The sequence below is a fragment of the Lagenorhynchus albirostris genome, chromosome 5 (assembly GCF_949774975.1).
Source record: "Lagenorhynchus albirostris chromosome 5, mLagAlb1.1, whole genome shotgun sequence".
In the NCBI taxonomy this organism is placed as follows: domain Eukaryota; kingdom Metazoa; phylum Chordata; class Mammalia; order Artiodactyla; family Delphinidae; genus Lagenorhynchus; species Lagenorhynchus albirostris.
In genome coordinates this window covers 42521317-42540240 of record NC_083099.1, presented here as the reverse complement: position 1 = coordinate 42540240, position 18924 = coordinate 42521317, and the positions used below count along the sequence as shown (strand labels likewise).

Sequence of the window (18924 nt, the reverse complement as noted above, 5' to 3'; positions counted from 1 at the left end):
TCACTAGCCGATGGCATGTCCTCAAACTAAACTTCTCTAAAAATAAATTTTAAAATAAGGCTAGTTTGTGATGCTTTGTTTTTATAATACCTTCTAAAATTTTGTGGGAGATCATCTCTCTAAGAGGTTTAATAATCTTTTACACAGAATAGAATTGTTTTAAAGTTTGAAGGCATCTGGGTTTATTTAATTCAAATATTAATTTCACAGATGAAGAAGCTGCGACCCAGAGAGGAGAAGTAACACACACAGAATCATTCCTCAGGAAAGCAAGGACAAGAACCCAGACCTGGACCCTTCTAGGCAGGTAGATTCTTCTGATTGATTATATCATAGAGTCTCACTTTTAGAAATCTGCCCCTTTTGCCTATAAGATGACATCTTTAACAAGATGAAGCTTCTGGTTCTCGCTTAAGCAACCAAGAAACATTTATTATATACTTGATATTATAATGACATTTAAGATGATATAAAGGAGTGAAATGTGGCAATTAGCTTTAGTAATGAGGCCTTGAAACAGTGGTTCTTAGCTTACAGACATTACATACAGGCTCCTTTGAAGTGTATACCAAAAAATGTTTATGCAAAATTCGCAAACATTTCAAGGGGTTCACAGATTCCACAACCCAGCCCCCCAACCAAGTTCTTGGTCTCCTGGTTAAGAACCTCTGGCCAATTTCAGTACAAGTGCCAGTGTCAGGATTACATAGCACTAACTACTGTCTTATTTATGGGTTTGCTGGTTAAAACTGCTTCTGTTTCGGCATCCTTCATTTTTTATTTAAATGGAGCAGTATCTTATCCTGGAAGACCTCTGATACAAGAAAGGAGTAAATGTTTCAAAAAGTACTTAGCTAACCAGATGGGACAAATGAAGAGAGGAATATGATACACTGAAAACATTTTCTTAAAAAACGTTAATGAAAGTAAGCCTGGTCAGTGTTCATATGGGACATTCACTTTCTTTCTGCTTATTTTATTTTTAAGAAAGAAAGAAAAGGAAATAGAGTGGAAAAAACCTAGACTACCACTAGCCACCTATCCACTTTTATTAAATCTATAGTAAATGGGGAAAAAAGAAAAGGTAGAGGGTGTGGACAAAAAGAAACAGATTTATCTTCTGTTTCTTAATCCTTCTCTTTTGCTGCAATATTTTAAGAGATTTATGGTTTTGAAACAGTTGGCAACTATTTCTTCAGTTCAGAATAGTTTGGGAAGCTCCACTATTATTTAAAGTTACTGATAATGAGGCTTGATTTTTCTAATTCAAAAAATACTTGTTGGACACTTAGCATTTGTAAAGCATTTATAAAGTCATTTGCATGATAGAAAGAGCACTTTGGAGTGAGAGAATCCCAAGACTGGGTCTCAGTGTTGTTTCCCCCTTGGCTTCTGACAGTAGTGAAGTACAAAAACGTAATGAGTCTCAGTTTCCTCATCTTTGAAATGAGGCAATATACTTTTTTATCTACTCTGTGATAGCCACACCAGAACTGAGTAAACATTCTGAAGAACAATCTCTCTTAAAGTGGCTTCGATCTTAACAACTGATAAAGTTGACACATTCTGCCTTAAAAATGATCTCATTCTCTTCTATTCTTTGTCTGGTATTCATAGGCTTAGCAATATTACATTAGTATAGTGTGTAATGATCATAACAGTTAACATTCACTTAGGCCTTCTTCCTATGTTTTATTCTTTATACTTTACATCTTTTAATCTTCCCAGAAATTGTATGAATGAAGTTCTATTATCATTCCTTTTTTTCCAGTAGAGGAAATTGAGTCAGAGAGGTTGAGCAACTTAGCCAGGGTCAAACACAGACAGGACCCAGAGCCAGAGCTCGTAACTACTCACCACACTGCCTCTCGGGAGGCTTCTCACCCAGCTCCCCATGTGGTCACCGTGAGACTCTGGGCCTCAGTTTCTTCATCTTTAAAGTTGGAATCATTTAAGTTAAGCATTTAGCCAGTGCCTGCCACAGTGGTACTTAATAAATGCTGTTTCTGTCCCCTGAAGAGAACTCCACATTATACAATTCTAGTGGTTTTAAGGAAGAGATCTGAATTCATTTCCTAGGGCTGTTGTAACAATGTACCACAATGTTGGTGGCTTAAAACAAGAGAAAATTATTCTCTGATAGTTTTGGAGGCTAGAAGTCTGAAATCAAGATATCAGCAGGGCTGCAATCCCTCTAAAGACTCTAGGGGAAAATTCTCCTTTCCTTCTTTCAGCTTCTGATGGCTTCTTGGCTTATGGCTACATAACTCCAATCTCTCTCCTTCTCTTCTGAGAACACTTGTCATTGGATTTAGGACTGACCTGGGTAATCCAGGATGAGCTTTTGCAGAGATCTGTAACTTAATTACTTCCACAAAGACACTTTTTCCAAATAAAGTTACATTCACAGGTTCCAGGATGTAGACATATCTTTTGGAGGGCCACCATTCAACCTACTACAATATCTTAATCCAAATATTTTTCTATCTTGGCAGATTTCCTCTGGTATTCTTTTTTTTTTTTTTTTTTTTTTGTGGTACGCGGGCCTCTCACTGTTGTGGCCTCTCCCGTTGCGGAGCACAGGCTCCGGACACGCAGGCTCAGCGGCCATGGCTCACGGGCCCAGGCGCTCCACGGCATGTGGGATCTTCCCGGACCGGGGCACGAACCCATGTCCCCTGCATCGGCAGGCGGACTCTCAACCACTGCACCACCAGGGAAGCCCCCTCTGGTATTCTTGACAAACAAACCCACATTTATTCAAAGAGGGAAAAGAACATTTCATCTCACCCAGTTTGAGTGTATAGTTAAATTGGTTCCAAATCTATTGGTTGAAAATATTTTTCTTAATATGCCCAGTTGCCATTAGCCATCTCCACATTTACTTGAGAATCAACAAAGTTCTTAGGAAATGAACAATTGTTACTCATTTAAAAGAATAATCTTGGAGCTCAGCCCTTTTCCACTTTTCACTAGAAGCATGCAGGTACCCATGTACCTGGGAGCAGGTGAAAGAGAATGAAGCCAGCGTAATATGTCAATGCCATTCTGACCAGGAGAATGAGAAATCCACTAGGCTAAATTGTCATTGAGACTTTTTTCTTTTGTTATCTCACTTAAGTAACTCATTTCTAAGTACAAGATTGCAAAATCTAATTAATTTAACTGTCTAAAAGCAATGACATGTCTTGACATAGCTCTATCACTCCTGCCTTTCCCTTCTCACCTCCCTCTGCCCCATCTCAGAAACTAGCTGACCTAGAATGCTAACCAATCCAGTAGGGAAATGTCCCTTGATCTGGGGGTTGGCAGAGAGAACACCTCAACAGTGCTGTGTCTATCTCCATGACCCTTGGAGTCAGGCTAGCTCTCCACTCACTTTCCTAAAAGCAGTAATAACTGAGATACAGAAGCAGGTCAGCTGAGGGCAGTAAAAAAGCAACAGGCTGTCTTACTATTGTCACAAAAAAATCACACCCATGAAAGTTCAGTGTTGCTGGTCACCAAAAACATTGAACTCATCACCAGAAGCCTTCCAGACAATGTAATAAGAAATAAAGAACAGGCCAGAAGAATGAGAAGGAGAAAGAAGAGGGGGAAGAGGAGGAGGAAGAAGAACAGAAAAATAAACAAAAACAATAAAAAGTTTTATGAGCAAATCTATTCAATGCTATCCAAAAAAACTGCAAAAAACACAACCTAGAAAATTAGTATTAGAAAATACTATTGGAAGAGTCCTGGTTGACCAGCTGCCTATGCAACCGGATTTCTTTTGGCAGAACACTGGGAACAAGTGCTCAGCAGGTATGAGACAAATCAGTATTGCAGTAACTGACAAATCAGTATTGCAGTAACTCACCTTCCTTGCCCTCAAACTCCTCCTTGGGAAAAAAAGTCTTCTATTTCTGAAGACATATGAAATATAATGACAATAGGCAGGGATGAGACAAAATCTTGATTTTTTTGTGCTCAGGCTTCTAGCTTCTAAGAAAATTGAGTCCTTAGGAACAGACAGTAAGCAGGTATTTCCTTTACCAAAGTGTAGTTTTGATGGCAAAGAGCTGGGGAAGAAAAGAGAAAGGCAGAACTGTTATGACGTACGTGGCACATAGTTGCCAGGAAAGGGGTTTGTAATAACAGTAGAAAAGTAGTTTCAGTCGAACGATTTAGCCACTTTTCCACTCTTACTCCCTTTTAAATACTCTGGGTTTGGGGATCTTATGAGCTCTTTATTCATCCTTGTCAAAAACAGGTAAGCATATCACAGAATTTTAATTCCCACAAGTACTATAGGGAATGAAATTATGAGAATTTCACTGATGCCAAGAATCAACCTAAACAGGTCAACACTCCTCTCAGAAAGGTCTTTGCAGTTCATCAGTTTCCAATTTTCCTCTTATGTCATGAAAGCCAAGAAGAAGGGAACCCCAACTGGAACCTCACAATTATTATTTGAAGACCTTTGGGGTTATTCATTTACTTAGTTTTGGATGGTACATCCAAGCAATTTTGCTAGACTAGTAATGCCCCACTACAAATTGAGACTCTCAATGACTTTTTTTGTTTTTAATTTATTTATTTATTTTTGGCTTTGTTGGGTCTTCGTTTCTGTGCGTGCGGGCTTTCTCTAGCTGCGGCGAGCGGGGGCTACTCTTCGTTGCAGTGAGCAGACTTCTCATTGCAGTGACTTCCCTTGTGGAGAGCATGGGCTCTAGATGCGTGGGCTTCAGTAGTTGTGGCACGTGGGCTCAATAGTTGTGGCACATGGGCTTAGTTGCTCCACGGCATGTGGGATCTTCCTGCGCCAGGGCTCGAACCCGTGTCCCCTGCATTGGCAGGCAGATTCTTAACCACTGAGCCACCAGGGAAGTCCTGAGACTCTCAATGACTTTTTTTTTTTTCTCTCAATGACTTTTAAAAAATATTGTTCAGACTACTTTTAAATTGTATTTTTAAATTTCAGTCCTTCTTAATTTTTAGAGTTATTCACTGACATTTAAAATTCTTAAATTGTGGTAAAATACACATAACATAAAATTTTACCATCTTTGCCATTTTTAAGTGTACAGCTCAGTAGTGTTAAATATATTCACATTGTTGTGCAACCAGTCTCCAGAATGTTTTCATCTTGCAAAACTGAAATTTCACATCCAATGAACAACTCCCAATTTCTCCCTTTCTCCAGCCCCTGGTAACCACTATTCTACTTTGTTTCTATGAGATGACTACTCCAGATACCTCAGATAAGTGAAATCATACAGCATTTGTCTTTTTAGGACTGGCTTATTTCACTTGGGATAACATTCTCAAGGTTCATCCATGTTGTAGCATGTGTCAGAGTTTCCTTACTTTTAAAAGATAAATAATATTCCATTGCATGTATATACTATATTTTGTTTATACATTCATCTGCCAATGGACATTTGGGTTGCATTTGGCTATCTTGAATAATGCGCTTTAACATGTGTATACATTTAATGACTTTTTCTTTTGGTCTGCTTTTATTCTCTCCATTTCTATTTTTTTTTTAATCTTTATTGGAGTATAATTGCTTTACAATGTTGTGTTAGTTTCTGCTGTATAAAAAAGTGAATCAGCTATAATGTATACATATATCCCCCTATTTAAATGGTTATTAACATCTTTAAGTCCACTGTTAGTGTTACAACTCTGTTCACTTTTTACCTCTAAAAACAAATTGGCAGCCCTTGGGAACAATATCTACAGAAGGAAAAAGCCACCCAGAAGCTATATTCTTTCCTCTTTCTTTAGGATAATGGGGTTTTTCTTTCTTTTTTAAAAAAAAATAAAATAGTAATAAAGAGGTTCATCCTAGGAAATGACATTACAGTTAAAATCTTGACCTGGAAGCCTTACTCTCCAACTCCCAAATTGGCAGGAATAAAGAAGGATACTTTTCCTGTTTCTTTTTTTTTGGGCTGCCTGGCTTGTAGGATCTTAGTTCCCCGACCAAGGATTAAACCCGTGCCCTTGGCAGTGAAAGCACGGGGTCCTAACCACTGGACCACCAGGGAATTCCCCTTGCCCTGTTTCTATATGAGTCAATGACAGGACACCAGGAAAAAGACAAGATATGTCCTCTCCTATTACAAGTTTCTCTTCCTATTCATAACATCTACTCAGCATTAACCTATGTGCTTCTCATTTTTAATTTCACTGTATGTATCTCCTTTTTGATAGCCACACAACATTGAAATTGATCTAACGTGAATTTGGTATTTCCTAAACTATTATGAAATTTTCTGTTAAAGTCAAATTCCAAGTTTCCTTTCCCAGCCAGAAGTCCTTCGTTCATAAATCCCTCTAGAGTCTGTCATAAAATGCCAAACAACCAGGACTGCTTTGAAATTACAGTTACTCAACGTACACTGTGATGCCCAGCGGCCTCAGCTGATAGTTGGACTAGAAGTACATGTTTTCTCTTGTTCTGCTTTTGTTGGTGTTAATGGAAATTGGAGGCCAAAAGGTTGGTTCAGATCTCCACAAAAACACTCTACTCTTGTGTATTACTCAAACCAACACCATACCAACAACTTGACTAAATTGTTGGTGAGACTTTTTCCTCTTAGTACATTATTTCAGTAACTCACTTCTAAGATTATAAAACATTGAGTAACTTAGCTGCCTAAAAGCAGAAGCATGCTTTGACTTACAATTGTTTGTTTTCTCCTCTCTGAGGAGTCTATAAATTGTGCAAGCAATTCATGAATGTATAAAGAAAGTTCCTTAATTGCCCTATGGTTGTTTGATTTGCTTCTCTGGCTTTGATTTATCACAAACCTTTAAGTTGGTTCTTTTAGCTCCCTCTAAAGACTTGGACTTCAAGTCCATCACTTCTGGTCTGACTTCCAATATTCACCTCAGTATCAGCATGAAGAATTGCTTGCCAAAGGGTGACTGGAGAGTATTCTAAGATGACAAGGAAATTCCCTGGAAAATGTTAAGCAAGAATAGAACCTTCTGTGAGACACAGAAAACATTACAGTCACCCACAGAAAACTTAGAGCAAGACATTTGGAAACCGGGAAGCCAATAAACTATTGTTGTGTCTGATTTGTACATAGACACAATGTGAGGTTTTTCCTTTAATCATACAAATTTGTATCTTTGTGAATCAAATTGTGTTTACATAAAGAAGCAGTTTGTGATCAGGTCTCCAAGAACCATGACACAAGTTTGTGCAGTGCACAGCCCACACAATGGAATGTGGTGGCCCTGCCCAACACACATGTAAAGATTTGTGTAAAGATTGCAATGTCTTTCAAATAGTGGCTTGTGTTAATGGTTATATACATGTGTTGTTTTGTTATTATTACTCAATGTACCAGGAAGTTCATTCAGCAAACAAATAAGGGCTGAGGGGTTTTTTTTCCCTGTAAAATATCCAAAGCACTCCATTGTTGAGGTAACTGTCATAGAATATTCTATGAAGACCCTTTGACTCTATAATAAAATCTTGCAAGTAGTTTAAAGTTGTACCAATCCACAAGGAACAACAACAAACACTACTGTTACTATCATTATGACTCTTACAAATATTTCTAAAGAGCTCACAAACTATCCCCACATTCATTACCATATCACTGAGACAGACTTAGAAGCAATTATCAATTATCTTCATTTTACACAGAGAAGCTGTGACCCAGAAAGACTTTGGAACTTGCCCAAGGACACAAAGTAAAATGAATGAATGAATGAAGAGAAATAAAGATAAAAAAGATGAAGAGAAGAAAAGATGAAGAGGAAAAAAAGCTGTAATAGAATTCAGGTCTCCAGATGTTCTCATTCTGGGATTTTTTTCCATTAGAACCACTTTTCTACCAATCTTAAATTTTTACTCACCTAGAGTAAGCCCTTGTAAAAAGCCATTTTAATGGGATTTAAAACCACTATAGAAGTGCTTTTTAATTCCCCCACAGAGTCCATGAACTTTCAACAGTATTGGAAACTTTAAAAGTATTTGTCCTATCAGTACCAGCTCCCTTTCATCCTACAAAAAAACAGATTGTACTGAATTTGACAGTACTTAGAAAACAATCTGTCTAAAACTTATTGCCTGAAAGCAGACAATGAGAATTCATAAGTACCTTTTATGTACCCCACATTGTGCTATGGGAATATTAAATAAGTACAAGTGTGGTCCCGACCTTCTACAGCCTTACAATTCAGTCAGCCAACCAGCCCACCAGCCAGTGTATAAGTATCCCACATTCCAGGCACTGGGGATATAGAGATGACCATGGCATATTCCCAGTATTCAAAGACCTCATAGTCTAATGGGGAAACACTGTACATGGCTAATTATAATACAGTATAAAAGCTACAATGGTAACCCATAAAAGAAAGCAATATACATTCCTTGGAAGGGTGGTCTTCCTGACCTGAGAATGTTTCATAGAAGAGAGAACATAGAAGCTACGTCTTGAAAATAAATAGGATTTTATCTAAAAGAAGAGGGGCACAAAAATATTTCTAGAAAAGAAAAGAGGATGAACTAAAACATGGAAGCTTAAGAGTGAATGGCATTTAGCAGGAGAGTTCAGAGATGATGCAGGAGAGGTGGAGGGATCAAACTGTGAAAGGCCTTACATGAATGTTTCATTTCATAGGAAATGGAGAGCCACTGAAGTATTTCAAGCAGAAAAATAAATCTATAATTTTAGAAAGTTAATTGCAACAGCAGCATGGAAGATTGTAAGGTGAAAAGGAGACAAGTTGGTAGGCTATTTCATTAGTCCAAGTGAGAGATGGAGAGAGTCCACAGCACTGCCCAATAAAATTTTCTGCAGTTATGGAAATATTCTATATCTGTGCTGTCCAATATGGTAGCCACAAGCCACATGTGGCTAATGAGCACAAAAAATTTAAATTGCCACATGTGACTAGTGTCTGCCAAACTGGACAATGCAGAGACATCTTGGAGAAGCTAGCAGTTGAGATAAGCCTTAAAGGAGGGTTTTTCCAACTGTAGGTTGCAATTGGTGGGTTAAGAAATCGATATGGTAGCTCACGATTGGTATTTTGTAATGAATGAAGACAGTAACATAGAACACAGCAGAATGAAACTGAATGGAATAAGAAATAAGATATCAACGTGCAGAGTATTATTTTGAGAGATGTTTATTTCAGTTATATGGGTATATGTATGTGTATGTGTACGTGTATGTACCCTGGATCAAAAGTAAAATGTACTTTTCATCTCTGGTGTGTTTGAAAATATTTGAAAGCCAGTCCTTTATGGAAGACTATTATTTAATTATGTTCAAAGTTATGAGGAAGAGTTTTGCAGAAAGGCAGAACAGCATAAGCAAAGTTCATTGGAGTTTGGAATAAGGGTAACTCTGGACCTTTCAAGACTTTCCTAATTATTTTTTTGCCTTCAAAAAACTTTAATAGACTTTATTGTTTAGAACATTTTTAGACTTATGAAAAAATTGAGGTGATAATACAGCAAATTACCATATACCCTGCACCCAGTTTCTGCTATTAACATCTTACATTAGTATGACACATCTTACAGTTAATGAGCCGACGTTGGTATGCTATTATTAAAGCCAATACATTACTCAAATTTACTTAGTTTTTACCTAAAATCCTTTTTCTGTTTCAGGATTCCATCCATTACACATTATATTTAATGGTCATGTTTCCTTAGGCTCCTTTGGGCTGTGACAATCTTTCATACTTTGCTTGTTTCTGATGATCTTGAGAGTTTTAGGTACTAGGAGAATTTAAGGTCAGGTATTTTTTAAGATGCTCTTCTGTTAAAATTTGTCTGATGTTTTTTCTCATTATTAGACTGAGGTTGTGGGTTTGGGGGAGGAAGAACAAAGAAGTAAAGTACCATTTTCATGCCATCATATCATGGATACATACTACCAACATGAGTTATCACTGTTGACGGTGGCCCTGATCAGCTGGCTGAGGTAGCGCTTATCAGTCTCCTCCATTGTAAATTTACTCGTTTTTATCACCCTTTTTCACACTGTACTCTTTGGAAGGACATCACTCTGCTCCTTCTTTAAATGAATTCCTTAATTAAAGGAAGCCTTGAACTTGAGTAAATCTATTGAGTTCTTTCCAAAGAAAGCTACTTCCTAGTACAGACACAGTCTCTTTTTAGATACAGCATCTCTCTCTGCAGCAGCAGGCAGGATACTTTTTCCCCTTCTCAGGTTTTCAAGTTCCAAATATGAAGCACAAAAAAAGCTGGGTGATTGACGTAGAATTCCAAAATAAGTTGAGAAGGAGTTAACCCAAATTCAGTTGCAAATCCTTCTGACTTTTCTCTTCAGCCCCGGATTCTGACATTTTAGAAGAAAATTTAAACCAAAATGTGTTAAGTCTTTTTCCCCTCCTCCGGAGGGAAGGTTCATTTATAGCTAATGTTTAGAAAGGGAAATCCCTTCCTTAGAAAATCCAATAATTTGGAGTACTTTCTTTAGGCAGAGGAGGGCTGCAGGATGAAGTCGTTTGCAGTATTTCCAAGGAAAGCGCCACCCTAACAAATCCTCTGCTACTCATCTTTCATTGTGGTTGCCTAACCTTTTACCACTCCTGTTCCCATGGAGAGAACCAAAACCAAAAAGCCTCCTGAGCAAGCCCAGTCTCTACTTTCGCCACCGCCCCGCACGTTCCCTTTTACAGCGTTCTCATTTCATGACTCATATACATGGGTTCATGAGAGCATGTGGGTTTTTTTATTGCTCTATTTATTCTAACCTTCTTCTCTGTTCAGGCCAGAAGAAAGGCTTGCCCCTGAGTAATGTGGATCACAAGTCCCCGGAATTCACCTTCTCATTGTGAGAGAGGAGATTAAACTTTACTTTTCCCCACTGTACACAAATCTAGTGAGAGAAAAATACATTCAGTGACATTCAGAAATAAAAAATAGCCACTTACTCTCCAATCAATTATGAGATAACTTCTTAGGGGAATTCCAAGTCCTCACTGTTTTCTACGATCAGTGTCCCCCATTCATTCACTGGGTTCCCTTTAGAAATCACTCTCTCTCTTTCTGGTTCCCAAGACTCTCATAATCCTTCTCTAATAATCTCTTCCTTCCCCCGTTTCTCCCCCAACCTGGCAAAACTCTTATTCGGGTCTTTTATCCATGCTAAGTTGTACACTACTAACAAGAACCTTAGGCTTTGCCAGTTCCCAGTAATACTTGCAATAAATGAAGACTTTGCCAGACCTTCATTTTACTAGAGGAGAAGCTGAACAGTGGGATTTCAGGAAAGAGTCTTGAGTAAGAGAAGAGTAGAGCCTGGGGAAACTGAGAGAGGGTGAGGCTGAAGTCTTCCAGATACCTACACACTTGATTTCAATGTCCTTGATCAACTTTGAAGACCACAGAAAACCTCCATTGGAATTTTTGCTTCTTTCATCCAATGTCAATTCACGAAACACAGGGTATTCACCACCTGGAATAGTCCAGTCACTTTAATTCAGTTTGACAAACCAATTTGATGTCAACCAATTTAATATCAATTTAATGTTAGCCTCATAGTCTTGTTACTTTTCTTTAAAATGAGTGATTGGGTCTAAGGGATTCTACGGTCCATCCAGCTGCTAATATTCTAGGATTCCACTTTAGCTACCTAATACATGTGGTAAATATTGTCTAAAATATATATTCGTGGAATATATCCAGCTGAATGATAATCCTTGGGGGCAATGGCCATGACTGTCTCAGTCACCATGGTATCTCCAGTTCCTGGTGCGATTACCAGCATGGTAATAATTATTTTTAATAAATAAAAGGAAGTGGGGGAGAGGGAAAGCCTTTCACCAGTTAGATTTCATCTTCCTATCTATGTATTTCCTCCATATACAAATCCCTTTAATTGATGCTTTGCTTGCATTTTTGCTAATCCTCACAGCAGCCTTAAACATAAAGGATTATTATTTCCATTTACAGATGAGGAACTTGAGGCCCAGAACACTTAAGTAACTGGGCCAAGGTCACATACTCAGCAAGTGGAGAAGTCAGAACTTGAACCAATGCCTGTCCTTAGTCCCAAACCCATTATGAAAATGCAATAAAAAGCACTTTCTAAGCTACAGATAATCCTATGAAAACACAAATTGTTTCTGTTGTTATTACAAGAGAAACCCTGATAAATCAAGTCCATTAAGCATCTTAGAATGTGGTACTACGAAAACACAAATTGTTTCTGTTGTTATTACAAGAGAAACCCTGATAAATCAAGTCCATTAAGCATCTTAGAATGTGGTACTACATGGATCCTCCTGAAGAAGGAGATGTTATCCTGTTTTTAAAACAATGGCCCATGTCTGTGGGTCTATTTCTGTTTTGCAAATAAGTTCATTTGTATCCTTTTGTTAGATTCCACATAAGTGACATATGATATTTGTCTGTCTGACTTACTTCACTTAGTATGATGATCTCTAGGTCCATCCATGTTGCTGCAAATGGCATTATTTCATTCTTTTTTATGGCTGAGTAACATTCCATTGTATATATAGTTTGGTTGTGGTATATATATATATATATATATATATATATATATATATACACCACACTTATGGTTACCAAAGGGGAAAGGGGGTGGGGAGGGATAAATTAGGAGGTTGGGATTAACATATACACACTACTATATATGTAAAATGGATACCCAACAAGGACCTACTGTATAGTACAGTATTCAATATTTTCAATATTTTGTAATAACCTATAAGAGAAAAGAATCTATAAAAGAATACACACACACACACATATAACTTGAATCATCGTGCTGTACACCTGAAACTAACACAACATTGTAAGTTAACTATACATCAATAGAAAAAAAGGAACATTAAAAAACAAACAAGCAAACAAACAATGACCCAGAAAAAGCCTTTCCTCAGGCCTCAGTATCCATCCCTCCAGGTAACAGTGCTGGCCCTTGCCTCACCCCCACTTTTTACAGAGAGCTTCACCCGCTTTGTGTCCCACAGGGGCTCACAACCCTCCCCAGTCACCTGAAGGCATCACCACACAGCTTCAGCTGTTAAGAGTCAAACCCATCCAGGCCACTGTACCACTGAAGACATACCACAATGTGCTTAGGCAGTGTCAACTTTGAATGCACAACCTCATTAAAGATTTAAGAGGGTTTTAAAAATCACCAAGTTTAGAGAAAAAATTAAAAGAAGGAGGAGGAGGAGAAGGAGAAGAAACAAACTACTTCCTCCCTCTTTTCTGTATACAGGAAATCACCTTTTAAAAAACATATAATTAAAAACAAGGAGAAGTGTGGTGTGCTTGAATAAAGTAAGCATTTTAAGTCTCTTGTTTAGCTTTACCGTATGCCATCAGGTCTTTAAGGGCAAGTTAATTTCACATTTGATTGTGAAAGATTAAGACATTAAGATGTTTGCTGTCATCTAGCTCTAGGTTACCTGTGAATAATTAATTTCATGCCATTTTTGTCATCTTATTTCTCAAATTCAGCCTCTTTTCCTAGCTTCCTCCTTAGCATTTTTCCATGCTCTTTCCCCCTATTTGGTGCTAATTCCTGGCCCCTCGTCATTGCATGTTTGTTACATGGTCCAGTTTGCTGCTGCCTAGAAGAGCATCTCCTGTCTGCAATGCCATTTTGGAACAGATTCCTTCTGAGGCTGTTACTACTAAGAGAAAACCACATAGTAGTACTCAAAATACCCTTATTTAATGAATGAATGAATTCTCCTTCCCACATTACTCATCTTAAATTGTCTAAAGTGGTTGTCTTAAATCTTCCATGTTGTCCCATAGGACAGCAGTCCCCAACCTTTGTGGCACCAGGGACCGGTTTCATGGAAGACAATTTTTCCTGGGGGTGGGGGTGGGGTGGGGATGGTTCAGGCAGTAGTGTGACATTGGGGAGGGGTGGAGAGCAGTGGGGAGCAATGGGAAGCTGCAGATGAAGCTTCACTCGCTTGCCTGCTGCTCACCTCCTGCTGTGCGGCCTGGTTCCTAAAAGGCCACAGACCGGTAGTGGCCCACGGCCCAGGGCTTGGGGACCCCTGCCACAGGAGACTTAAAAATGGACTCAAAATGAAGTAAAACATATTACTGAAGCAAATCCAGAACCTCAATATAGTGCATATTCTAACAATAGGTTGTAGCAGATGATTTACCAACAATAACCAACTCTCTTCTCACCTTTTCATGAGAAACAATGAATAGATAATCTTTAAAATTGCTTTTCATTAATAAGGGGGAAAAGAATCAAAGAAAAGGGGGATATCAATGCTTTTTATTGACTCTTTTACTTGAGACTGAAGTGAGATGTGACAATAAAGTACTTTTTACATGTCAGAGCTGACTACTGAGAGGGCTGGGAAATGATCCAGCGTACTGCAGAAATGGGCAAGAAGAAAATTTTTAATCTTAATTCTTTAAATTGTTAGCAATATGTGACCAAGTTCTTACCAGGTATCCAGCTCTGGTGTAATGCATGTTGGTCTGCTTTAGAACTGTCATCTCCTTGACTGACTGACTGACTTGTACAGTTTAACACAATGAACACTGACCACCTCACGGTTTCTACGGCTCAGAAATCTGGGCACAACTTAGCTTAGGGCCTCTGGCTCAGGGTCCCTCACAAGGATGCAGTCAAGGTACCCACTGGGGCTGCTCAAGCAAGAAATTTAATTTTTGAAGAGAAAGCAATAGGCAGGCAGTTAATTAATAAATTTTTTAAAGCTAAAATATAGAGAGAAGAAGTCAATGATGTTTCTAAATGAGTAATTTATCTCATTTATAAAAATAAAAAGAATATTAAGAATATTTTAAGCAGATTTTCAGTATATGGTTGATTCTGAATGAGTAACGCCCATGAGACAGCAGAGGCATAGATTTACTGAAATGATTGGTATTCAAAATCATTTCAGTTTGGCTTTAGAATGCAGGGAAGGCAACATGTCCATATGATCTTAAAGGCTCATCCTCTCAAACCCACCACAGCATTCCCCTGTTAAAAACCTTTGGAGCCCCCTCACTCATAGGATCAAGACAAAATACTTTGCCCACTCAGCTAAGGCCCTACGGCACTTGGCCTCACTCTGGTCATTCCCTTGACCACCTATCAAGCTCCTTCCCACCCCTAACCTTTGCACAAACACAAGTTGATCCCTATGTCTTGTCCATTCTCCCCATCTGACTACTCATTTTATCTGTTAGATTCACAATCATCTCCTGGATTTTATCTCAAATATCTCTTCCCCAGAGACATACTCAGACTGGATTAGGTTTCCCACAGCCCCTTATACATTGCTCTTGCCCTTTAGGGCATAATACAGTAGATAATTATATATTTGTATACATTATTTGATTGCTACCTGTCTTCCCAACTGGACTAAGCTTTCTAAGAGGTGGGTCTGGGCCTGTCTGAGCCATCATTCTCCCACCTTCACCCAGCACAGTCTGGAACTTCATACCTGGTGAATGGACTCTCACACTCCTGATCAGTTACCTGGCGCCACCCCAAACTCTGTCTAGGTAATGAAGAGGAGCAAGTGTGGGTATCCATCAATAAGATTTTTAAAAATTAAATTTAGTTTGAAATATACAGTTGTCTCATGGGACAGCCTAAAAGCTCAAATAGGGATACCTCCTAATTTCTCTCTTTCAGCCTATCAGTGGAAAGTCTTGGTTGCTTGGATAATATTGTTCACTGAAATTATTACTTCTTCTGTCACTCATTTTCTTTTAAACCTTTGACCTTTGCTCTTTCTCTGCAACCAGAGTTAGGAGTGAAAAAGAACATTGGAAGTAACTTCTCACTGAAGTCCACCTGCCAGGACAAACCATTGAAATCCAATTACTTCGTCTCCACTCTGGCTTCTAGGAGACTAAGTAAAGGTATTATCTACTTATTTGGATTACTCTGGCCATTATTACAAATAAGCATGACCTGGAAACACAGAGACTTTCCCACTTTAAGTTTCTGTGGAAATTTTCCTTGTCAGAAAGGGTTCCTTACTATCAAAGCCAAGTTATTGAAAGTCAGCAATAGCCTACCGTATCCCACTTAGGTCGGGACTGTGAGTCATCTATAATTATTTTTTTAAGTTGGTTACTTGTCATTCATTCATTTACTCATTTGTTCAGCAAGTATTTACTGATGACAGTCTCTGTGCCAGGCATTAGGATCATGAGAGTCTCCCCATAGCCTGAGTCCACGGTCTTATGGAGCAAAAACATCTTGCTTTTACTCAAAAGAGAATCAAATAAAAGAGAGATACATTCAGGTCAGAACACAGGAATGATCTTCAAAACTATTTAACTGTGATTTGAATAATAAAAGTTATCAAGGTGGACTTAGATGATGTAGCACCATGATACTCCTAGGAGTAAGCACAACAGGTACAGGTCAGCTTGTCTCCCCAAGGACACCCACCATGTCTCTGTCTGCAAAATCTTCCCAAGAATCTTTAAGAAATGAATGAATAAATAAAAATTGGTATATCGGGCTTCCCTGGTGGTGCAGTGGTTGAGTCCGCCTGCCGATGCAGGGGACATGGGTTCGTGCCCCGGTCCGGGGGGTTCCCACATGCCGTGAAGCGGCTGGGCCCGTGAGCGTTGGCCGCTGAGCCTGCGCGTCCGGAGCCTGTGCTCCGCAGCAGGAGAGGCCACAGCAGTGAGAGGCCCGCGTACCGCAAAAAAAAAAAAAAAAAAAAAAAATTGGTATATCAAAAAAAAAAAAGAAATGATAGATGCCCTTCCTTCTAAGAGGTTTTCCACATAGTTTTAACTGTGATCCTATCTGAGGGCCAACAAAACATTTTTATGTGGTTTTCATAAGTTCTCTACCCAAAAACCAAATGACCACCCAAAGGTACACTTTGGGCTTCACCTTTGTTTCAGAGGTCCCAAGACCATCTATATGTCCAGTGCCTCACTAGAAAGACTCATAGGACTCAACATATATTTGCACTCACAGCTAAGGTTTATTATAGCAAAAAGATATACAACAGGATCAGTCAGGAAGACAGACATGGTTGGAGTCTGAAGAAATCCATTTACAGGCTTCAGAAGTTCTCTTCCTCCCATGAGTGGACACACCAAGTGTGCTTCTTTCTTTACCAGCAAAAAGTGCAGTGATACATGTCAATGTTTCTGCTCAGGAAAGCCCATTAGAGACTCAGCACCAAGGTTTTTATTGGGGCTGTTCACATGGACACTCTTTGCCTGGCAATTACAAAAATTCCAGACTCCCAGAATAAAGCAGGTATTCACCATAAATTACAGTGTTTGCACTGTCTAGGCATAGTGAATCATCCTTATCCATTAGGGAACAGAAAGAACACTCCAAAAGCCAAGTTCCCAGATGCCAGCCAAGGACCCTTCTAAAAATAGCAGCCTCAGGTTTGCTATATTAACTCTTTTCTGCACACTATTCTTTAATCTTCTACCAGAATATATGCTGTAGGAAATAGAAAACTCACATTTATCTCTAAATGTACAGGGCTAAAGAAAATGGTTAGACTCAACTGTAGATATTATTATCACTAGAGTTATTACTAGCAATTATTTTTAAATGTCACTGTTAATAATATTATTGCTATTCATTCTAGTAGTAATTATTAGTAGTAATGGCAATATTATTAATTCCTATGATTAATATGTTGTTATTATTTCCATATAATATTCCTATTAGTAATTCACTCAATGATCATTAACATTCTTTGAAAATTTTTGACATGCTGAGATCATGAAAATATCAGAAGATTCAGTGTTTAGTGCCTTATTTTTTTTTTCTTCTAATCTGTTACCTTTTTTAACAGGACAGACTTTCTGCAGCTTGAAGGAACCAGCCATGGATTTCAAACGTGTGAAGGACTATTTCTCCTGGCTCTACTATCAATACCAAATCATTAGCTGCTGTGCTGTCTTGGAGCCCTGGGAGCGATCCATGTTCAATACCATCTTACTAACCATTTTTGCTATGGTGGTATACACCGCCTATGTTTTTATCCCAATCCACATTCGCCTGGCTTGGGAATTTTTCTCCAAAATGTGTGGCTATCACAGTACAATTTCTAATTGATCTTGTTTGTAAACTGTGAACTGGCATTACATATGTGTACGTTGCTTACAATGTATTAATTTAGGTGAATACTGTAGCTTCTTTCACTGTCTCACCTGAAAAGCTCTCTCCTCTCTATGCACTCTTATATCCTGCCTGAAATTTGAGATAGATGTCTCTTTAGGTTCTTTTGTACGTGCTACATTGTGCATCAGACCATAGATAACACAATGACCTTACCTCACATACCATATTCTCTCAGCTTAAATCTATGACTTTAGATTTTGTTTTTAATTGGGAAATTTCATATCAACTTTTTCTGGGAAGTAGGCTCATAAGAGACCTATCAGAATCATATTTAAAATGCTCTCTTGATACCTATTCTATAGTGAAGGATAAGGATATATTTTTTAAAAAATTGTTCATACACTACTGTCAAAAGTATCCTATCCTTGTTTACAATATACAAAAAGATCTGAATAAATTATATAGACCCCCTAAAGTCTTATTTTCTAGTAACCTGCTGATACCTAAAATTCTTTTACTTCAAGCACAAAAGAATAGGTTGAAGGTAGTTATCTCCTTTCAGACATGGTTCATGAATTGTTTCAAATGTCTCTAAAAGTATGGCTTTATAACAGTTTAAAATCAACAATGTTGATTTTAGATGACCCAGTAAGTATTATAATACAAAATCATTTTAAGTGTAAGAAAAAATATACAATCAAAGTAAATTCAGATACTGTGACTTGTGATGCTGCCTTGCCTTGCATGATGCTGGGGGAAAAGAGACAAGAAATTGCATCCTTTCTGTGCTTTCACTCAGTGGAGGAGTGGGGTGGGGGGAATCATATATTGGGCTACAGGAAGAAAAGCTAAT

General features: G+C 38.3%; 1 protein-coding gene across 1 annotated transcript; it reads left to right on the top strand.

The window, feature by feature from the left end:
* Positions 1–278: 278 nt before the first annotated feature.
* On the top strand, positions 279–18478 carry SPTSSB (serine palmitoyltransferase small subunit B). The gene is made up of 2 exons (XM_060149208.1): positions 279–307; positions 17803–18478. Exon 2 carries the CDS (start codon positions 17835–17837, stop codon positions 18063–18065), a length of 231 nt encoding a protein of 76 aa, XP_060005191.1. The 5' UTR covers positions 279–307; positions 17803–17834; the 3' UTR covers positions 18066–18478.
* The last annotated feature ends 446 nt before the right edge of the window (positions 18479–18924 follow it).

What these genes read in the sequence shown, in the direction of transcription:
- SPTSSB (XM_060149208.1), top strand. Translation starts at nt 17,835, where the DNA reads ATGGATTTCAAACGTGTGAAGGACTATTTCTCCTGGCTCTACTATCAA.